This window comes from Chiroxiphia lanceolata, chromosome 2, assembly GCF_009829145.1.
Source record: "Chiroxiphia lanceolata isolate bChiLan1 chromosome 2, bChiLan1.pri, whole genome shotgun sequence".
Lineage (NCBI taxonomy): Eukaryota > Metazoa > Chordata > Aves > Passeriformes > Pipridae > Chiroxiphia > Chiroxiphia lanceolata.
In genome coordinates, this window is record NC_045638.1 from 35,973,611 (window position 1) to 35,995,060 (window position 21,450).

Sequence of the window (21,450 nt, forward strand, 5' to 3'; positions counted from 1 at the left end):
GGTGCTGAACACCTGTGTGATGGCTGCGATCCAGTTCAAAGGACAGAAGCGTTGGTATATGTATTTGCCAGAGAGAGGCTGTAACAGAACTGGATTTAATCACATCAGTGATTTTAAAGTATGTCCATGTACAGATAGATGCATGAATTTTGTTCATTTTACAAAGCTTTGTATCATCATATTTGGTGCTGTCTGACATCTCTCTCCATGTAGAATATGCATGGATATGTATAATTAAATACAAAACTAGGTCAATGGAAAAAATCATGATGAGCAATGTTTATTTTACCTTGTGAAGATAAGAATCCACCGGGGAGCTGAGTATGCTTCAGTTGTGTAGTCCATCATCACATTTTAAGTTTATAAAATTAGATTTTTTTGTCATTCCTCTTTAGCCAATTCCCAAGTCTCTGCAAAGCAGATTCTTGGCCTCTAATTCCCTAACATGGCAGCCTGAGTTAGGGGTTAAGACGCTGGCAGTACTGCCTTTATCAGTAGTTGTTGCTCAGCCAAGAACCAAGCAGGGAAGTGGTGCTTTGAGGACAGAGTATGTCTGAGTGATTCTTTCAAGCGCACTTCAGAGAAAGATGGTCTCCTCTTACAAGCTACTTGAGCTCTCACAGCACCACACCCTGCTTTGAAGGCAAGGATGTCAAACAGGTTGGTTTTCCCCTGCGGGGAGGAGGTGGACTCGGAGCATTCTGGCTCCCTCCTCATTGGGTGCTGCCATTGCTTCCCCCGCTCTCCATGCTTCCTGCCTGGGTAATAAATAGATTTCTTGGAGCACAGTTCGCACCTCAGGTGCTGCTCACAGCTTGGCCCTAGCAGGGTTGTTTGCTTTTGTTACTTGTCTCGTACGCAAACAGGTTTTCAGGGACTTCTCTCTGTTCTGCATTGCTTGGATGTGATGGTGAGAGACCTCTTTGGGCAGAGACGCTGATTCTAAGCGTGCCCCTCAAACCTTAGCACTGCCATTGCAACATCATCACTGGGGAAAAAAACAAGCGGTACAATCAAGGCACTGTATAGAAGAGCATGGAGAAATTCAGAAGTATTTTTCTTTTGTGCTTTGGCTTCCTTCTAGTCTATGTAAGAGGTAAGTGACCTTTGCCTTGGCTTATTTCTAGAGCATGATTATTAAAAATGAAAAAAAAAATCAAACCCTTAAACTCCAACCCCTAAAACAAATATGTTTGTTTATTTGGAAATGCTTACTGCCTTTTGTTTGTTTGTTTGTTGCTACCAATTCATGAGAAGCATTCAAGAGTGTTTACATAAGTACTTCTGCAGTTTCTAAAGAGATATATATCTCTTGGATTATTGTTCATAATAGCCATGCTAGTTGGAGTTTCTTCTTTATAATATCTTATTTTCTCTATTATGTTACTCCCATAAAATTATTCACAAGCTCAGACTTGAGTATAAACTTTTTAAATGGAAGCGGTAAAATGAGAGCTTCCAGAGGCACTTAAGAGTTTGCAAAGAGATCCTTAGTAGAATACTGACTTCATGTTTTAAAGCTTTTCTTGGTTATTGATACCTTGAAACACAGTTTTTTTTGTAAAAACAAATTCTTATTCAGTTTAAAGATTCTCATGCTTTTGTATTGGTGCTTATGGTTAAATAATTATAAATTAATAATTGATTAACCTTAGTCCATGCATTCAGCGCATAAGCATACATTTTTTCATGCAGGATTAGGTAAGAATTGAATAAGTTTTATATACATATTTTTGATGAACAAATAGCAGTCAGGAAAATGGAACCCTTTCATATTTAGTCATTTAACTATATTCAAACACAAGGTCTTTTAGCAAAACATTCTGTTCAGCTTTTTTGATGTCAAACCAGATAGGATCATCCTTGTGTGCACTTGCCATATGGTGTACTTGTAACCTTTTCTTTTTTGTGTATTAGCATTACTTCAGAAACTTGTAGTGCAGTGTTTGGCTGCAGGAAGAAATCTATCATTGATCACTAGTTCCAAAATTGCTGCTGCTGCTGCTGCTGATCCTCCCACCACCCCTGATTGAAATGGAGTCCCTAGGAGACCTTGCAGTGATGAGCAGGGAAAACACTTTGCCTTAACTTAGTGCAATATTTTGATTTTAACAAATGAGAAATTATTTAGAGGTCTACAGCAAGTAACATTGCATAGAAAGAGCAGAGCAGTAGGACTGTGCTGGCCTGCATGTAGCGTGTTGTGACCAGTGATGATTCACGCAGTCTCTCATCTCTGGCATGCAGATTTTCTTGTTCTGGAGGACTGTCTTATGTTGAGTATTTCTGTTCAAACAATCTGAGCATGAGCAAGCCAATTTCCATATACTCTACCATTTTAATTATAAGGGTAGTCAGCCTAATCATTCTTGATTTATGCATGTCTTAATTTAGAGCCTGTTCAGGCCCTGCTTTGGGGGAGAAGTCATTGCTGAAAGTTGCTGTGGGCTTTAGGCACAGTCTTATGACTCTGGAAACTATTTAATCCACTTTGATGAGCAAAATTAGTTGTTTTAATCTATAGCAACAGACACTGAATTTCATCATCAAAGTATTCACCATGTTTCAGGGGACATATACAGGAACCACTTCTCAGTCCCAGTCAAGACATATGAGAAAGGCTTGGCCATGCTGTTAAAAAGCTGGTCTAAGTCCTCATGTTAGAAATGTCTGTGGCATTATTCCCCTTTTTATATTGCAGCTTAATTCTTTTCTAAGATGTAACCATCTGTGATAACTTCTAGAAACTACTGGGCCACCACAGTCAGACCAGATGACGTTATTCTTCTTCTCATTTAGCACTTCCTTTATGTCTGGCTATCTTTAGTTAGTTGGCTACATTGCCTTGATGGACACATCTCAACAGAAGCATGGCATAAAGAAGGACCGTATTGCACAAGGAAAATGAGACCCGATACAGTTCAGAAACTTACATGCTCAGTGCAGTCTTCCATTTTAAGCTACTTTGGCTTTTGTAATTTCCAAGTGTAGGTAGGTTGCATGAAGGCTCCCATGTAAGTTGAGCTGCAGCAACTAATTGTCTGAATGGCTTTTACCCCAATCCAAATGAAACCTTCCACTGGAGTCCATCCCACATCAGTTACTGAGGCTGGTCTGACATGTGGTAATCCACCTTGGGCTGTGTCTACATTGCCCACTTAGGCTGTGCTGAGACACAACTAAGTTAGGTTCCTAGCCCCCCAGTAACTGAGATCATGCACTTGTTGGAAACATAGTGTGGGTCTTATTTGGACCATAAACCTGTGTGCACACCTGCAGTGGGGAAGCAGTGCAACCTGAGGGCTCTCTCCTTTATGGACCTGGAAAGCAGGTGAGACTCTCACTCAGACCTGACTGTCCAGAATGCTCCACAGGTTCCCAATATAGACATAATCTATATATCCATGGTCTTTAAGGTCAGCTGATAGATCACGTGTTTACTTAGTAACAAGGATGGTGAAAAGATTGATGATGTCTGAGATGCCTTAAGTTTGCTCCATCGGGTATGGAATGCTACACAGGTAAAGGGAATAGCATTTATTGCTAGCCAGTAAGCCACGTACCACTGTTCAGCTAAGGCTTACAAAGTTTTTGACTCAAAATTAATTGTATTCTTGATTAATTAGCTGGGTACTTTATGGGGAGAAAATTACAGACCTCTTTGGATTTGAGGCACTATGTGACTTAGTTCTATGAATAATGTAGTTTTCACTTGAGTTAAGAGGCAGAATAGAAGAGATGAAAAACACAGTCCTGTTTTTCTTACTACTCCATCTCGCTCCAGTCCTCACTGTCGTTCTGTGCGAGGTCCCTGTGCACATGCTGAAGCGCTCACGGGAGCGAGGGCAGGAAAGTATCAGACAACAAATTCTCTCCTGCTGACGTCCAAAACTATTTTGCTCCCAATACCAGAACGGCCATTATCTGTAGGCATGTCAGTGCTATCATTCAAGGGTGTGACTGCAGCAAGATAAATTGACATCTCTGAACTGGTTGAAACAGTAACTGAAACACTAATGGCAGAGTTGTTGTGACATCAGAGCTTGAGAAGAGAAAAAAAATGGGATAGTTACTCAGCTTCTCAGATTCACTTTTCAAACATTGCTGCCACATTGCAAGCCTGGCAGCAGTGCCCAACCTGCCTGTTTTCAGTATGTATTTTAACTCATTTGCATCAGCAATTGTCAATCCCTTTCCGTCCCATGATGGTAATTAAAAAAACAAATGTCAGAATTCTTTCAAGATTAGAAATCAATAAAAATAGGCCCTTAAGAGAAGGGAGGTTCAGATTGTCTTGATTAGTCTTCCTTCCATTTCCACAGGCTGACGTCTATGAATGTTATGGGAAAATACTGTCTAAAATCTGATCTGTAGCACGGTATCTCATGAAGGCAAACACCATCTCAGATGATAGAAAGGGTTTGGATGAAAATATGAAAATATAACAGTCCCACTTCCATTGAATAAGCTTTGTCTGTCATCAATAGATTTTTAATTCACGAGGAATTTATGTAGGAAGTAAAATCACAGCAATATATTTTTAAAGGGCAGCAATGCTCCATATTAAATGAAAACAAAGGCCAGAATAGGCACTAAGATTAGCAGAAAAATTAAAGCAAAGTCCTTCCTTACATCCCAGGTCTCCTTCCTTACATCCCAGGTCTTACAACACCAGTGGTGAAGGAACCAGGAGCATACACTCCACATCAGGAACAGTCCTGAGTTAACAGCAACAAAGCCCCCAGGATCACAATCTATATTGCATCAAAACTGCAGCTCCATCTTGCAGACAACCATCTGCAAGGAGCAGAAGTTGAGATGCGAGCCAGATATTTCTATTCACAAATGTCTTACAGACCATTTTGTTTCCTGAGTGCAATGGTAAAAGAAAGAAACTGGCTCTTTGTTCATAAATCCAACCGAGATATTCACAACACTTTGCATGACCATGACAAGGCTCTTCATTTCAGTTCTCTGTGGAAGAGTAAGCTGTCAGATCCTCTTCCAAGTCTCTTGCTTCTGAAATTCAGATACAAACTGATGCTCCATCACCCTCTGTCCAGGGTTATTCTGAGAGGCTTCTCTGTGCACTGTGGTGCCTCTGCAGAGGCTTCTTCAGCCCTGAGAAGGGAACCTAATTGTATTTCTCATTTACTCTGTAGAGACTTTGTTGCTGAACAGACCTGCTTGCTTATGTCCAGCAAATCTTTCCAGAATCATTCTTTTCTGCAAAACATGTTCTTAATGGCATGAAAGAGAGAAGAGACAGGCCTTGCTTTATTGCTGTCTTGTATCATAAACACACAAGCAAAGAATCTGTATAAAACACCCTGATCATCCACTTCAATTTGGCAATATTACTAACCCCTTTGGAAGTAATATAGATATTTATGCTGATGGGCTACTGTGACTTCAGGGGGCACAGAATTCCTGAAACAAATTCAACTTGATGTTAAGTTACAGGATAGCACTATTGAGATCTGTGCTACCCCTGCTGAAGATCTAGAGGTATTTTGCATGTATTTTACCAGTGTACTTCGTATGTCCAGAGCAAAGTGAATATCATAGAGCTAGATTTTCTTTCGTGTTTGATGAGACCATGCTGCACAGAGCTAAAGCAATGCTGCCACTCTTGCTTTATTAGCCCATCTAAGTTGCTGGTAATTATTTAAATGTGTTCTTGTTTGAATAAGTGAGACAGTCCTTTTAATTTCCCTTGAATTCAAACTACAACCAGAAGTGGCCTAGCTAAAAACATGAAGCCAATAATCAGGCCACATGTTGTGGTCTATATACTGGATCTTAGGTCTTAATTATAGATTTTAAAGCATACTCATTTTCCACCCCAGCATCGAGGAGTTGTAATGGCAGTCATTGTTTATGAAACTAAAGGGTCATGAAGGAAAAACAAGCTACAGTAACCTCATCAGGAAATATGGATCATGAGGGTATTACATGAAAGAAATAGTTCCTGCTAATTGAGATTTTGTCCACAGTGTCCACTCTGGGGTGTAAACTTTAATGTTCTCTCAAAACTTTTCTTAAATGAGTAATTTCCTTTAAACAAACATAATTGCTTCCTGAATAAAGTTGGATCAATAAAAGGGTGTGTTCTGAATCATATGCATGGGAAAATCCATCCCATTTTCTCATTACAGAGGAAATAGGTCTCATGATTTTATTATAATCAGAAATGGTCTGTGCAAAGAATAACTTACTATTTTAGCTAAAAAGTACATAAAATGTGTCTCATGGGTGATTTTGGTAACATATTGTTCCCTTTTAGAAAATTTTTGTTCTCATTTTTTGAGTCATTCACTTCTTCCCCAGTCTCTGCCAGCTTCATAATGTTTTAAGCTCATTGTATTCACAAAACAATTCTTATTTAATTACACTGAAGAAATCATACTTGTTCATGTCTTTAAATACTGTAAAATAAGCCTTTTTTCCCTTTCTATCTAGCTCACAATTTGAAGTTAGTTGCTTCTAATTTATTTGTAACACAGGTAATACCATACCAATCATATGACTGCTAGTAATGCACTAAAAACCAATTAATTTAATCATAATAATTTAATAATATTAATAACAAATTTATCTAACACACATATGCATCTATGCATTTGAGATGTATGTATAAACACATAAAAATACATTTTCTCATGGATCTTAGCTTCATTTTTAATACTACACTGTGCATATTAAAAGCCTGAAAAGTTAATTTCATTTGTCACATAACCGGATTCTCACTTAGCAATATTCATGCTGTCTTATTTAAATATGCATCATTTTAAGGACCACAAGCTGTGCTTGTATGGATTCAGTGCAGGACTGAGCCTACTTAGGGAAATTAGAAATTGCAGAGTGATGTCATGGTAGCTTTCTGTCAGAAAACTTCTGACCACAGTCGTAATGATGGACTGGTAACACTCACCTGCAGAATCCAGCCTTGTTCCTCGTAAATCCTCCTTAAAAGCTGTGGGACCTCAGACCCTTGTGATCAAACAGCTACATAGTTAAAGGGTGATGGATCCATCTAACATTTAGGTAACAAATTAAATCAGAGACAAAAGACACTCCTGTCTGCATTTTAGCTACTGGATATTTGTGTCACATTTTCAGAAAACTAATACGGGCCAAAGCTTGCGAACATTGAATGCACATGTGCCTGAGGACTTTGCAGGGGACTGACTGCCTTGGCAGGGTAAGGTGACCTCAGCTCCACGGTGCTTCAGCAGAATGTGTCTTATATTCAGGGGAGATAAAACTGTCTTAGTATCTCTGTGGCAAACAGCAACCATAACAGTCTCCATATCACCAGCCTTCCACATATGATATTACAAAGGTTAGGTTGGGTCTACACTTCATTTTTTTACTGGCACAGTAAATGGCACTGGGTGGGAATGAGGGAGTTACATCCCAAATAAAATTGTCAGTGCTAGCAAAAGTCCTGCTGTTATTATAGTTCATTGTGTTTGAGCAGCTACCGTAAACATAATTAAAATAGGTCCTTTCTCAGTACAATCCATATATCCATCTGGAAGGCTTGCCTTCTTAGCTTTACATTTTCTCATTTGCAGATAACGACTGTTTTGCGGTGTTAGGCAATGCTTATAAGCATTTTTTTCAGATTCTCTGTTATGAATCATCGAGGACCACCCAATAAAAACCAGTATTACAGTAATTTTATTTCTTTGTCAAAACATGGATACTCCCAGAAGAAAGGTTAGAAGTTATGCCAAGAAATAGCATACTAGCCCAAAGTAGTAATAACAGAAATAACTCTGTTACCACCTGCATAGCTAAATATCTTCATAACTATTCAGGTCTCATAACTTTTTTCAACCAACAAAACAAACAGCAAGAAGCATATACAAAAGCCCCAATCAAATAAAAACCCCAAAGGCACAAAGCTGTTTTCACCCCACTAAAATGCCTTTCATTCTCATTTTCATGAGTATATTTCTAGCTGTTTCTATTATGGAAGCTGATCCAAAAAAAAAGGGTCATTTTTATATGTGGAAAATGAATTTTTTTCAGTCTGTTTATTCTGTGGAGAAGCTTCAGTAATTTATTTTCCTTGTCATTTATCTTCAAAGTTCTCTGAAGTGACTGCAGTTCTTATTGAGCTAAATATTCTGAGTCTCTAATGTGGTTTTGTTTTTAGATGCACCCTTTTGTGAATGAAGTCTGGGCTGTTCAGCTATTTAACCACCTGTTATCCTCCAAAATTAGATTCTTAAAATGTCTAGGTACAGTCTGAGAAGTAGTAATGAGCATTTAAAATTCTGCTCCACAAAGTCCTAGTCCTTGTGGTCATTTGATCCTATTATCAGAGGAAGTTGGGATGAAAGTCTAAGCAATCTTTTGGTTTATTGCAATATCACTTGTAATGCTGCACAGATGTCCACATACAAACTGCCCATCTGTCAAGGTTTATATTTACACAGCTAAAGAGATTTCAGTGTGGATTCCTGTCTTCCTCCCAAGCAGTCATTCTGTCTGTTTCTTTTTATTGCTAGATTTATTGTCAGAAATAATTTTTAAAATATCAATCTGAAAAATTTCTCTTCTTAAAATTGATGTAGCTTTCTTCTATTTCTCCCTTGCAGTCTCAAGACAACTCTTTTTGCCTTTTCCCAGGTTTTTGATGACAGAACAGACATACAATAGGTGAGGGAAATGTTGTTGTCGTCCAGTAGAAGGGTAGATGTTAGTAACTGTTTCAGTCTGTTGTTTTGCTTTGCTTCTCAAGCAGTTGAAAGCATCTACATCATCTTGCTTGAGTTCTTATTAGATTCCACCTCCTATTTTTATTTTTTTCTAATTTCAAAGAAATATGGTAACTGAAGTTTTCCAGTCTTCCTTCATGAGATGATTTTGTCACATTCTCTTTGCAACATTAGGACCTCAGTAATTGCTTTCCATATTGTTAGTTCCTGCACATCAGGATCTGTAAAGAAGCTGGTTTTGCCAACAGCTATTCAGTGTTACAAAATTATTTCTGATGGCCCAGTCCAACATGAAATGTCAGTCCAACATGCCCTGACAACAGCATCCTGTGGCAGTGGGGCTCAGGTCAGACAGCCTCCTCCAGCACTTAGGATGTTGATCAAGTGAGGATTTAACCAGAGGACAAAATCAAAGGACAGTCAAATTTAAATTGCTTATACTCCTGGCACTGAAGAAATGCTTCATAAACATATAATTTGACCATATAAGTCAAGGCAATGCCAGGATATCAGCCTACTGGTAGTGGCCTGCATGAAGATCACATGGTTCCATGGCTGGGGAGCAGCATGGTGTGACAGCCCATGGACAGCGACTCAGGGCCAGCAAAAGCTAGTGGTGCACTCAGGGCTCTGGCAGGGAATATATTCTGATGAAGCAACTTATCTATTTTATGTATTTATATATTTAATGGGTTCATACTTAAAAAACAATCTGTCAGTGTCTTAGAATATAGCTTTAGTAGTGGCTTTAAACTGAAAGAGAGTAGGTTTGAATTAGATGTTAGGAACACTTTTTTTTTTTTTACTGTAGGGGTCATGATGTGCCAGAACATGTTGCCCCATGTGATGCCCCATCCCTGGAAGGTTGGATGGGCCCCTGAGCAACGTGGTCTGATGGGAGTTGTCCCTGCCCATGGCAGGGAGAGTTGGAACCAGATGGTCTTTAAGGTGCTTTCCAACCCAAATCATTCTATAAATTCCATTAATATTATCCACCTAAAGACCCCATCCAATGGTTACTGGACTCGGCAAGGTTAGTGGCCAGGGCACCGGAAGGAGAGGTGGCAGGATAAGGTGACACACTGAGAACAGATCAAATTATAAGAGATAAAATGCTACTCTAATAATATTAGTGGGAAAGCCTTATGCTGTTACCTATTTTTGCTTACCAAACATGGGTTCCTCATAATATTTTGTAGGGACAGATTTGCTTTAGAAGCCATTTGCTACTTTGCATTCCAACCTTGCTTTATCTCTTCTGTCAGACCCCAGCTATAATTAAGTTCACAGATTCGCATTAAAATCATCACGGGAATCAAAACATTTCTACTTTATCCTCCTGTTCTGACTGTTATTTGAGGATCACACAGTGTTTCACCACTGATAATTAATCTTTCTGGGAGCTCTTTGACACAGCAAGAGCTATTATTCAGGAACAGTGATTAATGAAAAGAATGCCATGAAGATGTACAGCACCTGTCAAGATCAGGGAGCTGAGCTGAAGCCAGAGCACAGTTGTGCTGAAGAACCTCTGACAGCCTCTCTCTGTTGCTCAGTTTCCCCACTTGAACAACAATGCCTTTCTTGCTGTGAAGTGTTCAAGACTTATCAAGAAAAACACTTCAATGAAGAGTTTGGTATTAAGCTTTTTAGATGGGAAAATAAACAGATGCAGAACAAGAGCATCTTGAGGCTTACTCGATAGAGCACAGTAATACTTCTCTGTTTAGGGAAGTCATGACATATCAAGACTTTTTGTCAGTTTGTGCCAGCTGATCTTGTATTTGGAATGCAAACACAAGGATGATGCAGTTTCAGCCTGGATGAAAACGAATGGATTCATATTCTGCAAAGAGGTGTTTCATGAACACTGTGTATTAAAAGGAAAGTGGCAGATTGTAGAGTTGAAAGTAAAACTCACAGGAATAACTATGTGTGTTCTGTTCAAAGTTGTCTGCTTCAGTTTATATATTTTAAACATTTTCCAGTTTTATTTACCTGCTAATTTCAAAAGTCAGGGTGCTAATTGCCCTGCTGTGACACTTAAAGACATTATGGTCACCTAACACAGAACAGGAAGGATTTTTTTTTCTCACTTCTCAGACTTTTTAACGTACAGGGAAACTAAATTAAGTAAACACATCTTAGTATCTTTTGCTTCTGGCCCATGTTACAGGAAGAATTAAAAAAAGAAAGTTGATTTGTGTTACAAGTGATCACAGGTTTGCCAGTAAAGCTGCTCTCTGAAGCTGTGCTAGTAAAATAATAATGAAGATATTAAAAATTCTCACCTAATGATTTTGGTTTGCAAGTACCACACTGAATGCTATTTTCAGCTGTCTCCTGGCAATAGTCCTGTGCCCTATAACAGGCAACCTGTGTTTTTCAAAGGCATGTTTGCACAGCAGATGAATATAGATAACATGAGAGAGCAGCTTCTCCTTGCACTACCTGAACAAATAGCTTCTTTGAATTAAATGAGCCCATCTCTCACAGTCATTCAGGACTGCACAGCACGGGGATGACAGCTGACAGCTTGTTCTGTGCCTGCTCCAGTTTGGATGGGGGGGTTTTTTGCCTCTTACTGGTGTTCTGGCTCTGTACAGAGCCCTCAGGTCTGGAGGTCATGGAAACCTGTCCACTGACTTAGTGTCTTTTTTTTTGTCACATTCCTTATAGGTCAAGGCGATTTTGATTTAGCTGATGCCCTTGATCACCCAGGTATGTAAATCTCACATCCTTATTTTACTATGGCATTTACACCCATAATAAATCTTAAGTCTTTTTCCTTGAGGAATGGAATATGAAGTGGCTACCACTTAAGTTAAAGAGATACAGAACTAGAAAATGCTAGATTTCAATGTTTCTGTCATAAAATTAAAGACTTCTTTAAAACAAACAAACAAATAATGGCTTTGAAAACACATCCCTTCATTTTTAGCTTCTACTGTGATAAACAGCTGTCTAGATTTGCAGATATCTGCTCTTGTTAAGTTGAAGCTTATTGTTTATTGGCGTGTCATTGTGTCCACCAGATGACATAATTACAAGGAAGCCTACAGTGATCAGAAGACCCACAAGGCCTGTGCTGAGTGAGTAATAATGGGTCATAAAGCTGATTTTGTATATGTAAGAAACTGTCTCGTGAGATTCTTGATAATTTTTGCTACTGAGATTATTTAAGTAATAGCTGTCTTCTTTATGTAAAGTAAGTGGTTTTTTGACAGTTACCATTTACAAGTCTTTACCACTTCCAATAAGACTTTACAGCCAAACTGGCCAGTGATATTTTATTTCCTGAAAATCTTCTTCACGCTTTTCCAGACTGTATTGAACTCCCTGAGGAGTATAACAATGGGTAACTGTTGCTAAAAATGGATAACTGATCTTCTACTTTTTTCCCATTCTTTTTTCTTTTTGCATAATTATTCATGATGCTTGATAACAGACTTGGAAAAGAATCAGAAGGAAATTAGGTGTTCTTTCTTCTCACCATGTATTTACTTCATATTATCTAGTACTGGTTGCTACAAAACCTGTTTCATAAAGGAAAAAGGGCTCTAGACGGTGGAGAGAACCAAAAGGTTTTAGCTGTAGTCCTGAGAATGCCAAACAATAAATTCCAATGTTAATGCTGAAAAAAACATATTTTTTATGGAACAAGTTATAATAACATAGAGCTTTTTCACCTAAACAACACTGAAATAAATTTCTGTCTATCAAACAAAATATTTGAATTGGAAAATGCTGGATAACATTAGCCCACACAACAACTTTAGGTCTTTTTCTGGATAAACAGTGCAGTAAGACTTGCGATACACGAAAGCAGTTATATTTTCCACACAACAAAGGGCTTCCTCTTTGAACAAACAGGGGCAGCATTTTGTGAATGTGGTAGCTACTGGATCCTTTAGTGGTTACATTCTTCCTTCCCACTTCATTTGGCCAAGAAAATCTGTGTTTGGCCTAGATTAGAAGTCTCTGTCTATTTTAAAATACTGCACAATTGTGGATTTGATCTCATCCTAATGTGAACATTTCAAGTAAGTTACTTGAATTGTGCCTAAAATACTCTGTCCTTGGTCACATTTAAAGGTAGCTTAGGAATTCCAATATCTGCACTGAAGCTGCCTCAGTCAGGTGAAATGAATTTGATTTTTAGGGACTCAGAAATCTGTTTGAGATATGACTGCCAAATGATTTGAATCCACTGCACTAATTCTTGAGAATGAAGAACTCCACATTTTACAGACCATTCAGCACTGAAGAGGATTGCAGAGAGTTTTAAAAATCCCAAGCCCACAGCGTTAAAAATCAATTATTGGATTTGGAAAGTGCAGAAAGATGAAACAATAGTATGTTTCAGCATCTACCTAATGCTTCATCTTAATGTCAGCATTACCTCTATGTCTCGTTCAGTCAATACCATTGAGAGGTGAGGCTGGCTGAGATTTTTGGTCAGTTGAGGCCAATTACTACACAGGCCATGTCCTCTGGGCATCCCACACATCTCTGCCTGAGCTGAAGCTCTCCTGTAGGTACTTTCCTAGTGCAACAAAATTCATCACAAAATTTAACAGAAGGTAATGTTTATTTACAAAATCTCAAAATAACTTGATTGTACCCGCTCGCATTCATCCTGCATTTGATTTAATTAAGCCATATCCTCAAACCCATGTGCTCATGAGCACCGAGGTGTATGTGCTTAGGTGGTCTGGTGAGCATCATGTGCAATATGGGACAAGGTATGCTAGCTATTGAGCTCTTATCCCGTCTCTGTGGTTCTTCATGATCAGGAATGATGAGCTAGTTTATGTACAGATCTTTTATATCCTTTAGGAGAAATCAGGTATTATGGAGAGGTTCTTTTGCCTCATAATATTTCTTACTTCATTGTCTCTGAACCCTATGCCAGCTTGCTGCCCACTATCTGGTTTTGCTTGTTTGGAATACACAGACTATGTCCAAGTCTTATTTTCTGGATGGATGATCAGGAAAAGTAGTGATATGCTGCAACCTTTGGTGTAGAAATTCTTTCTGCTTTTCGTCTGCTGACAAGTCATCTGTGCTGTCATCTTATCGGAACATAGGCCAGCTGGTTTTGACAGAAACAACATATTCCTCAGTTTTACGGAGGGAATAGTGACCTTTATTGTCTCTTCTTTTAACACTGCTGATTTTTATGGTCCCTACAGACACGTGCATTTCCATTTGTATTTCATTCAGATCACCCTTAGCATTTATGCAACAAATCTCTGCATGAACCCTCCAGAACAGAACCCTGAATTTTACATGAATTCTTCATATCAATAATAAATTGAATCCAGTTTTCAATTTATTCCTTCTCTCAGTGTGACCATTTGACAGGTAAAGGTATTTTTGAAATGCAACTCTCTTCTGGCCAGACACAGGGAGGATCAACACCTGACAAGAACAAACCAGATTATGTAGAATGAATTTGATCACTTTCCTGCCAGATTGCCTGGTGACACCAAAGCATTTCTGAGTTGCCACACAAATGAGACTAGATAATTAGATATTGTGCAAAAGCAGCTTCTCACTCCTGCTGGATATAAAGAACACAAGAAGGCAGATTTCTGTGTGGTGATTTGGGAATTCTAACACAATAATAATGAAAAAGATATTTATTTAATTGAGAATCTATCGAATTGTCTGTGGCAATAAGCACTGGTGTCAAAATTTAGGTAGGTTTTGCTGTCCCATTTCTTCTGATTTATTGTAGCACTCCACATCTAAGTGTAAAGAAAGGGATTCTTGGAGTTATGGCATCCATCTAATGTATTTCTCTCAGAACTCGCCATCATTCCATATACACCTTAAAATATCACCCACACACTCATATCCACATCCATATGTTGGAAACAGAGTTCCTCTTTTTGCATCTGCAGCTCATAGACAAGTTGTTTATTGGATGGAAAATTCCATCCCAGGTACAGCAAGACAAGTGTACAATGCTGGGGCAATGGTTGTAGCCTGTTGATTTTCTGTGTAACATGCACATGCAGACATTTAAGTCTATTTTAAAACATTTCTAGCTCAGGCAAAGAAAAACTAGGCTATCACCCAACCTCAGACAGGTGCATTGGATTGCCTGAAGCAAAATTTTTATGTCACCTTGACCCTCACATAGATTAGTTGATTCAATCTCTCTCTCCAAGTAGGTTTATTTCTTCCTAGTATTTGTTCTTGAAATGGGTATTCAGTTTTTGCAGTTCAATAAATTACACTTAAGCCAAACATACATATACGAGTTTTAACCACAGACATAGGTGTTGACAATTTAGCATATTTAAAAAAGAGATACAGCACAACATATTTAAAAAATAGGTTTATTATGTTAACATAGCAAATTTTATTTATGTACTTGCAGATATATTAGAGGTATTGATCTTGAGTCAACTATAAGATTTATTTTGACATAATTTACAGCAGAAAAAAACCCTTCATATTTTGAGTAGAAAATACTGTATCATTTGTCAATTAATGTGCAGGAAACTACTAGATTCTATTAGAATTTTAAAGAAAAGTGTAATAGCTTAGGTAAGTTTGTGGGACTAACCTGAAAAAGATGCTTGTCAAACATTCAGTTGTACATGTTATATTAAAACTAACATTTCACTTCCCACAAGAGTTGTGTCTAACTCACTTTTCTGCATCTTCCTCCTATTCATTTTTAGACAATGATCTACATTTAGGAGATGCTCTTGGTGGGGGTGAGTACTCTCTTCTTTCCTCAGATATAACGTTGGCATTTTTTTTAGTCTTTTTCTCAACTCTGCCTAATTTGTGAAAAGAGAATGCAATACTGCGGGAGGAGCTATGGTAATGTGACATGGAATATGTCTTCTTATCCTTAGAGAAGGCTGAATAAGTGCAGGAACACAATAGAAATGAAAAATGGGATTGGTAGTTTTCTGCTTTTGTGCCATAGTGAGTCTTAGTTCATTACACAGAGAGCTGAAACAGAGCAAGTCCCTTCTTCCATTGAATATAATTCATTGGATGAAGTCTGATTCAGCAAAGTTTTAAGACTCTACCTAAAATCCATTGGCTGTAGGCTATACTCACAAGAAGTTTAACACTGATCTAAATAATTTGCTGAATCCGAACCTTAATGCTACTTAGAAACAGAAGCTTACTATTTAGCAGCTAGGCAAGAGAAAACATGGTGAAAGGACATCTGGCATGTTTGGAAGGTGAAAGAAAGATTTAAGGAGGGGGAGAGAAAGTTCTATTTATTTCTGTGACCTAATTTTGATTTAGTCAGAGCTAAATTCTCTGTCTGGCTATGAGAACAGTTAAATATGTGACTGAACTGGTTGAAGAAAGAATTGCAAGAGAGGATGTACTCTACATACGCAGAGCAACAGCCCTGGACATTAAATTTTGCAGGTTTTGACCTGAGAGAGCTCTTGCTACTCCAGCACTGTATGTGCAGTTTGGAAACTGCTATGAGTCAGATCTCCTGCTCTAGCCAATGCATCTCTTTCCAATGCTATGGCAAATGCTAGCACAAAGTCCTAAAAAAAAGTGAAGCTGAAGTCTGAGTTCATTTTGCACAGTTCAAGAGCAGAAATTTCATCATGCATTAGATAAATTCAGCATCTGTTAGATGAAACTAATCTGCAGATTTTATTAATACCTGCTGATGGCACATACATGACCTGTTGCCTCTGGCCCAGCCTGGAACACCAGCTTCTTTGTCAGCTCTGCAAAACTGAACCACTGACACTCAACTGACACATTGTATCTCCGAGCTGTCGGCATTAAACAGCATTACCACTTGCCAGAAATACATTAAATATTTTCCTTCAACATTTTCATGAATTCTTCTCATGTTTTAATTTAGAAAACATTCCCCGTTCGCTCCCAAATCAGTTTTAGTAGCTAGCTATTTGTTGATATAATGCTTAAGTAGTTTTAACTAGTGACAAGGTCCTTTTCTTAATTCGCTGGAGGACAAATTAAAAATAGGTAGAAAATCTCAAATTATCATACTTTTTATTTAAAGCTCCCAGTTTTGCCCATTCAACCATCTAACAATATTAATTATCAATAGGTGACATCTCAAGAAAACCTCTATACCCACCTCTTCCACCACGACCAGGAAGTTATAGTAATTCTGGTAAGAATATTTTCTCCTAAGAAAATCTAGCCCGATGAACTGTTCAGAGCAGATATTTTTAAGACTTTACTCTCTTATTTCTTTATTAATAGCTTTTATCATCCTTTCCCATCATCTCCCTTTTTAATGACTGTTCCAGTCTTTGGAAAGATTTTCTGAGCTTTAGTGTTGGTAGCATAAAGATTTTCTGTCTGCCCAAAATGTGAGATACTGGCTCCTAAGTGGCATGAGACTAACACTTTGTTTACTTTTTTGTTTTGGGCGTGTATACACTGCACTATGAGATGGTTCAAATTTGACATCCAGCCACAGGACGTGGATAAGTCTGTGTTCAAATCTGTACTGAGATGTACATCTGAGATGGCTCTGGGGCATCCAGGTAGTGGGACTGAGGAGAGGGATGTAAACCTGTATTATTTTGAGTGCGATCCCGGACATCCACTTAAATAAAATGAAATCGGCACATCTATCCTGGCTACCACCATGTATCCTGTATTTACTTCTAGTATGACTGTGGTGGTGAGCCATGGACATGTCCTTCTGGACAAGGGAACTGGAGGGGTTACACTGATTGGATAATTTTGCAACCAGAATCCTAATCTTCATCTTGCAGGAGGTTTTGATGACTCAGATCTCCTTGATGGGAAGCCTTTACCACCGGTAATAACAGGTAGCATTTCCCAATTCCCCTTGCATCTTCTTCCTAACACTTGTAAATCAGAGCTGTTTGGTTTTGCTTTAGTGGTAATCTGTTTGTCTCTGAGGGACATTTTTATTTAGATTAGCTATTCTTCACCAAAAAACATGGTTATGAGCCTGAAGCTAAAACTTGAAACATATTCCTAAACATTTTGTAGCATTCTGGCACATGCCAGAACCCTGCCGGATTTATCCCTTTGAATTCATCTAGGACAGTCCCAAAGCAAGGGGTTTCTGCCCAGAACTGAAAGCAGATGCACCAGATCTTGACTTAAATTACAGATAAGTCATCTGATTGTCTGGCAGCACAGAATAGCCAGAGCATACTGGCCTCCCATTCCCTGTGAAATCAGTTTGATGCAGACTGCTAGGTATAACACTTCTATTAGATGATAATATTCTTCTCCAAAAATGAAGTGCCAGGAGGATGAAGTTACTCCTCCAGTCAGCACAGCTGTCAGTGAGGACCAGAAGGGGAGCTCCTCTCTTGCGATCCTGTCAAGCTGCACCTTTTGCCCTCTTATACAAAATCATACTTTGCTGAGCAAAAGGCTGAGTTCTCAAAACAAGTTGACAAACATTTCTTTGATGAAACTTCACCCTCTATTCCAGGAGAAGAGGAGCATCATTTCAATCATGGAGGAAACACAGGTATAGAGTAAATCATTTATTCTACAATTTATTTCTGTTCATCATGATATAGAAAAACAATGTTAGCCTTATAAAAGTAGCATATATACTAAATTAGGCTTTAAGACAACATTTTCACACCAGCTGTAATGTAACATAATTTCTATTCATCTGCTTAATTCTATTTTTTCACCAAACAGTTCTCACAGTTTGGTAAAAGCATACTTTAGCAGACAATATGCTTAAGTCAAACTATTTCAATACCTCTGAAATAAAAGCCAAACCTTTCTTGTTCCACAGATTCAGGATTAATAGCTGGAGTTACATCGCCTGTAATTTCTGCCTTTGTAATATTGGTTGTTGGATCGATAGCAGCCTACTCTGCTTACAAGAATAAGAGACTTTGTTTCAAACCACGTGGTAAGACCAAATCAGTTTCCCACTGATTTAGTTCTAAAGTAGATGGGAATTTGATAAACAATTTGAGTGGGGGCAGAAACAGGGCAGGAATAAAGGCACTGTGGGAAGGCTTGGGCAGGGTTACATAGGGGAAATCCAGCTGTAATATAGCCCTGGACACCCTGGAAGAGGCTGGTCAGGGCTGTGAAGGCTGTTTGTGCCCTCAGGGTCCCTAAAGTCGCTCATTTTCCCTCCGTTTCTATGGCCAGAATGTGACTAAAGTATCAGGTCAGTGATCCCACAGCCCTCTAGAAACGGGGAGTGAGACAAATGGGGAAGGCTGTCCATGTGTCTCCGGGGATACAAGGTTCTACTTGTTGTCTCAAGCAAAAAATACTCTGAAAAGCTGGCAAAGAGCATCCACAGTGGAAATACTGAATGTTCAATCTTAATTTTTCAGGTGGGGCTGCAGTGTAAACCACTGAAGGAAGAGTTGCCCTCTGATCACAGGCTCCTTTGGTTGGTGACATTCTACTGTGCTGTTCTGACAAAAAAAAAATCTTCTTCTAATGAATGTTTTGTCGAGACTGCTCTCTCTAACTTGATGTCACTTTTGTGCCTTGAGCTTCATGTCATCAAAGATATGCTTAAAACATCGAGGGATTGTATTGCACTATCTGATGTGCATTTATAAAGGTTGGATATGGATTTTGACTTAGAAATTATTTTAAACAATAAAGAAATCAAGTGCATTATAAGCTAAAAACGGAAAGTTTTGGGTTTGTCAGCATTTGAGTCATCGAACAAATTTCTTTTTCTCTTTTCAAAATTACCCAAAACACAATCCCTCTGATAGAATAGGAAAAAGGAGTTTGCCATTTTCATTCATGCATGTTGGGTTTCTTCAGTATATTTCTGTAATATTTATAATATTTAAGGAAAACTTATAGTTGTCTAAAGGATTAAAAATTTTACTGCCTTTACTTTGTATTTATGTCTGAATTTTAGCAAAGTGAAAGGAAGTATAGGTAGAAAATTCATTCTTAATTTTATAATAAATTGAAAAAAATATGTATATTGACAAACCACTTTAAAAAATAAAAATAAGAGAAATACATGCTGATTTTATTTCTGTATTTATTTATTTAATTACTTAATTACTGAAATGGTGTTTAGCTCTTCTCAGGAACTAGAATTTCACATTAATTTAGTTTCTCTTTTTGAAAATTTAGGCCTTGCTCTAGGAACCTTGAATGCACTAATCTGGAAGCTGGTTTTTTTTTTAAAAACAACATATTATTCATAGCTTCTGAAAAGGGACGATGGGTACAAAGCTTTCTGATTCATTGAGGATGGGTTTGTGACACTTCATTCTCTAAAATCTAAGTCATAACTTTTAAACTTTATACATATGTGGAGGTGTGGTTGACATATTTTTTCTAGCAAAACTGTTTCATCTTTTTGCCTCATTCCTAATCAACCTTGACAATCTCACAAATGTCCTTCTGTAGATAAATCTATCAGAAAAACTAACACTTTTCCAGTCTCTCTGACTTCATTTAGATAACTGAATCAAAATACCAGCAAATAAGTGAAATACAGATGAAAGATGACAAAACTATTAGTTTACTGACAATACTTCCATTTTAGCTAACTTTTTAAAGCATAAGGCAATCACTATGTTGTTATCTTAATTTTGTATACAAAGTATGGTTTTGCTACCAAAATTCCATTTAGATGAAGGTAAACATGACTTTGTATTTATTAAATTGTTGAGAGGAAGACATAAACTGGAAAAGTACTTTTTTCTTAAAGTATAATACTATTTATCTAAATTATTTTTAAAATGGATATATATCAGTTTCTTAGATTGTCACAATCTTTATTCTGGTCCTGAAAGTAAGAAATTATAATGTACATCAGTTTAAATATGGAAACACCTTGACAACCTGCAAAAAAATTAACACCTTTGTGGCTATCACTTTCAACTTATGAATGAGAAAATATTTTTAATATAGTTTTCAAGGACACTTGATATTTCTTTTAATATACTAATTTTCCATGTTAATAGTTAGAACAGATTGATATATATTTTTTCAGGTAGACATAAAGTTTTGATTAATGAAATGTTAAGTCTTTTGCTATTACCACTTGAGTTGTTTGTTTAACCAGGAATATATATATATTTTGTTTCTTTCTCCTGAAAATTTTCAATAAACACATACTGTGTTTTACGTAAGATGATCTAAGTTTTGTTTATTTTGTTTGCTACTTTCCAGGACATATGAGGACTGGTACCTTCTATACACAAGTTCAACTGTGTCCCACTAGGGCAGAGAAAGAAATGCTTCAAACTAACCACAAATTACAGGGAAAAACCAACCAATCCAGCTTAACTATCTATTTTTTCCCAGTACCTGTTTAGAGAAGGATCTATGTGCACTGTTAACATTTTTGCTTTTGACATACTATGACACTTCATTTAAAATTGCCCACAGTGTTTTCAAAACAATTTATTACTCATGTTAATGTTTGCCCAAAAGCCAATTTATTACAGATAATTTGAGCAAAAACCATGAATCTGAATGGATAAACCCTGCTTACCCAAGTGTTTAACCCTCTGAAGCCCTTTGGTCTAACTACATCAGCATGTGGCCAATATACCAGTGTGCAGGCACACTTTTCAGTGTTAATTAATTACCTTTTTAACTAAAAAGGATGATGATGTTAATAATATTTTTATAATTATTGTGATAATTATTTCTACTTTTATTTTTTGAGGTAATTGAGGGATTATGTAGGGGAGATCCAATGTATTTAAATCTGGAAGGGAAGGAAGGAAGG

General features: G+C 37.6%; 1 protein-coding gene across 1 annotated transcript; it reads left to right on the forward strand.

Moving 5' to 3' along the window:
• Window positions 1-1,035: 1,035 nt before the first annotated feature.
• Window positions 1,036-19,499, forward strand: XG (Xg glycoprotein (Xg blood group)). The gene is made up of 9 exons (XM_032679236.1): window positions 1,036-1,096; window positions 11,412-11,453; window positions 11,768-11,824; window positions 15,431-15,466; window positions 16,813-16,878; window positions 17,492-17,548; window positions 18,190-18,228; window positions 18,508-18,627; window positions 19,067-19,499. The coding sequence occupies exons 1-9, from the start codon at window positions 1,036-1,038 to the stop codon at window positions 19,081-19,083; spliced, it is 495 nt and encodes a 164-aa protein (XP_032535127.1). The 3' UTR covers window positions 19,084-19,499.
• The last annotated feature ends 1,951 nt before the right edge of the window (window positions 19,500-21,450 follow it).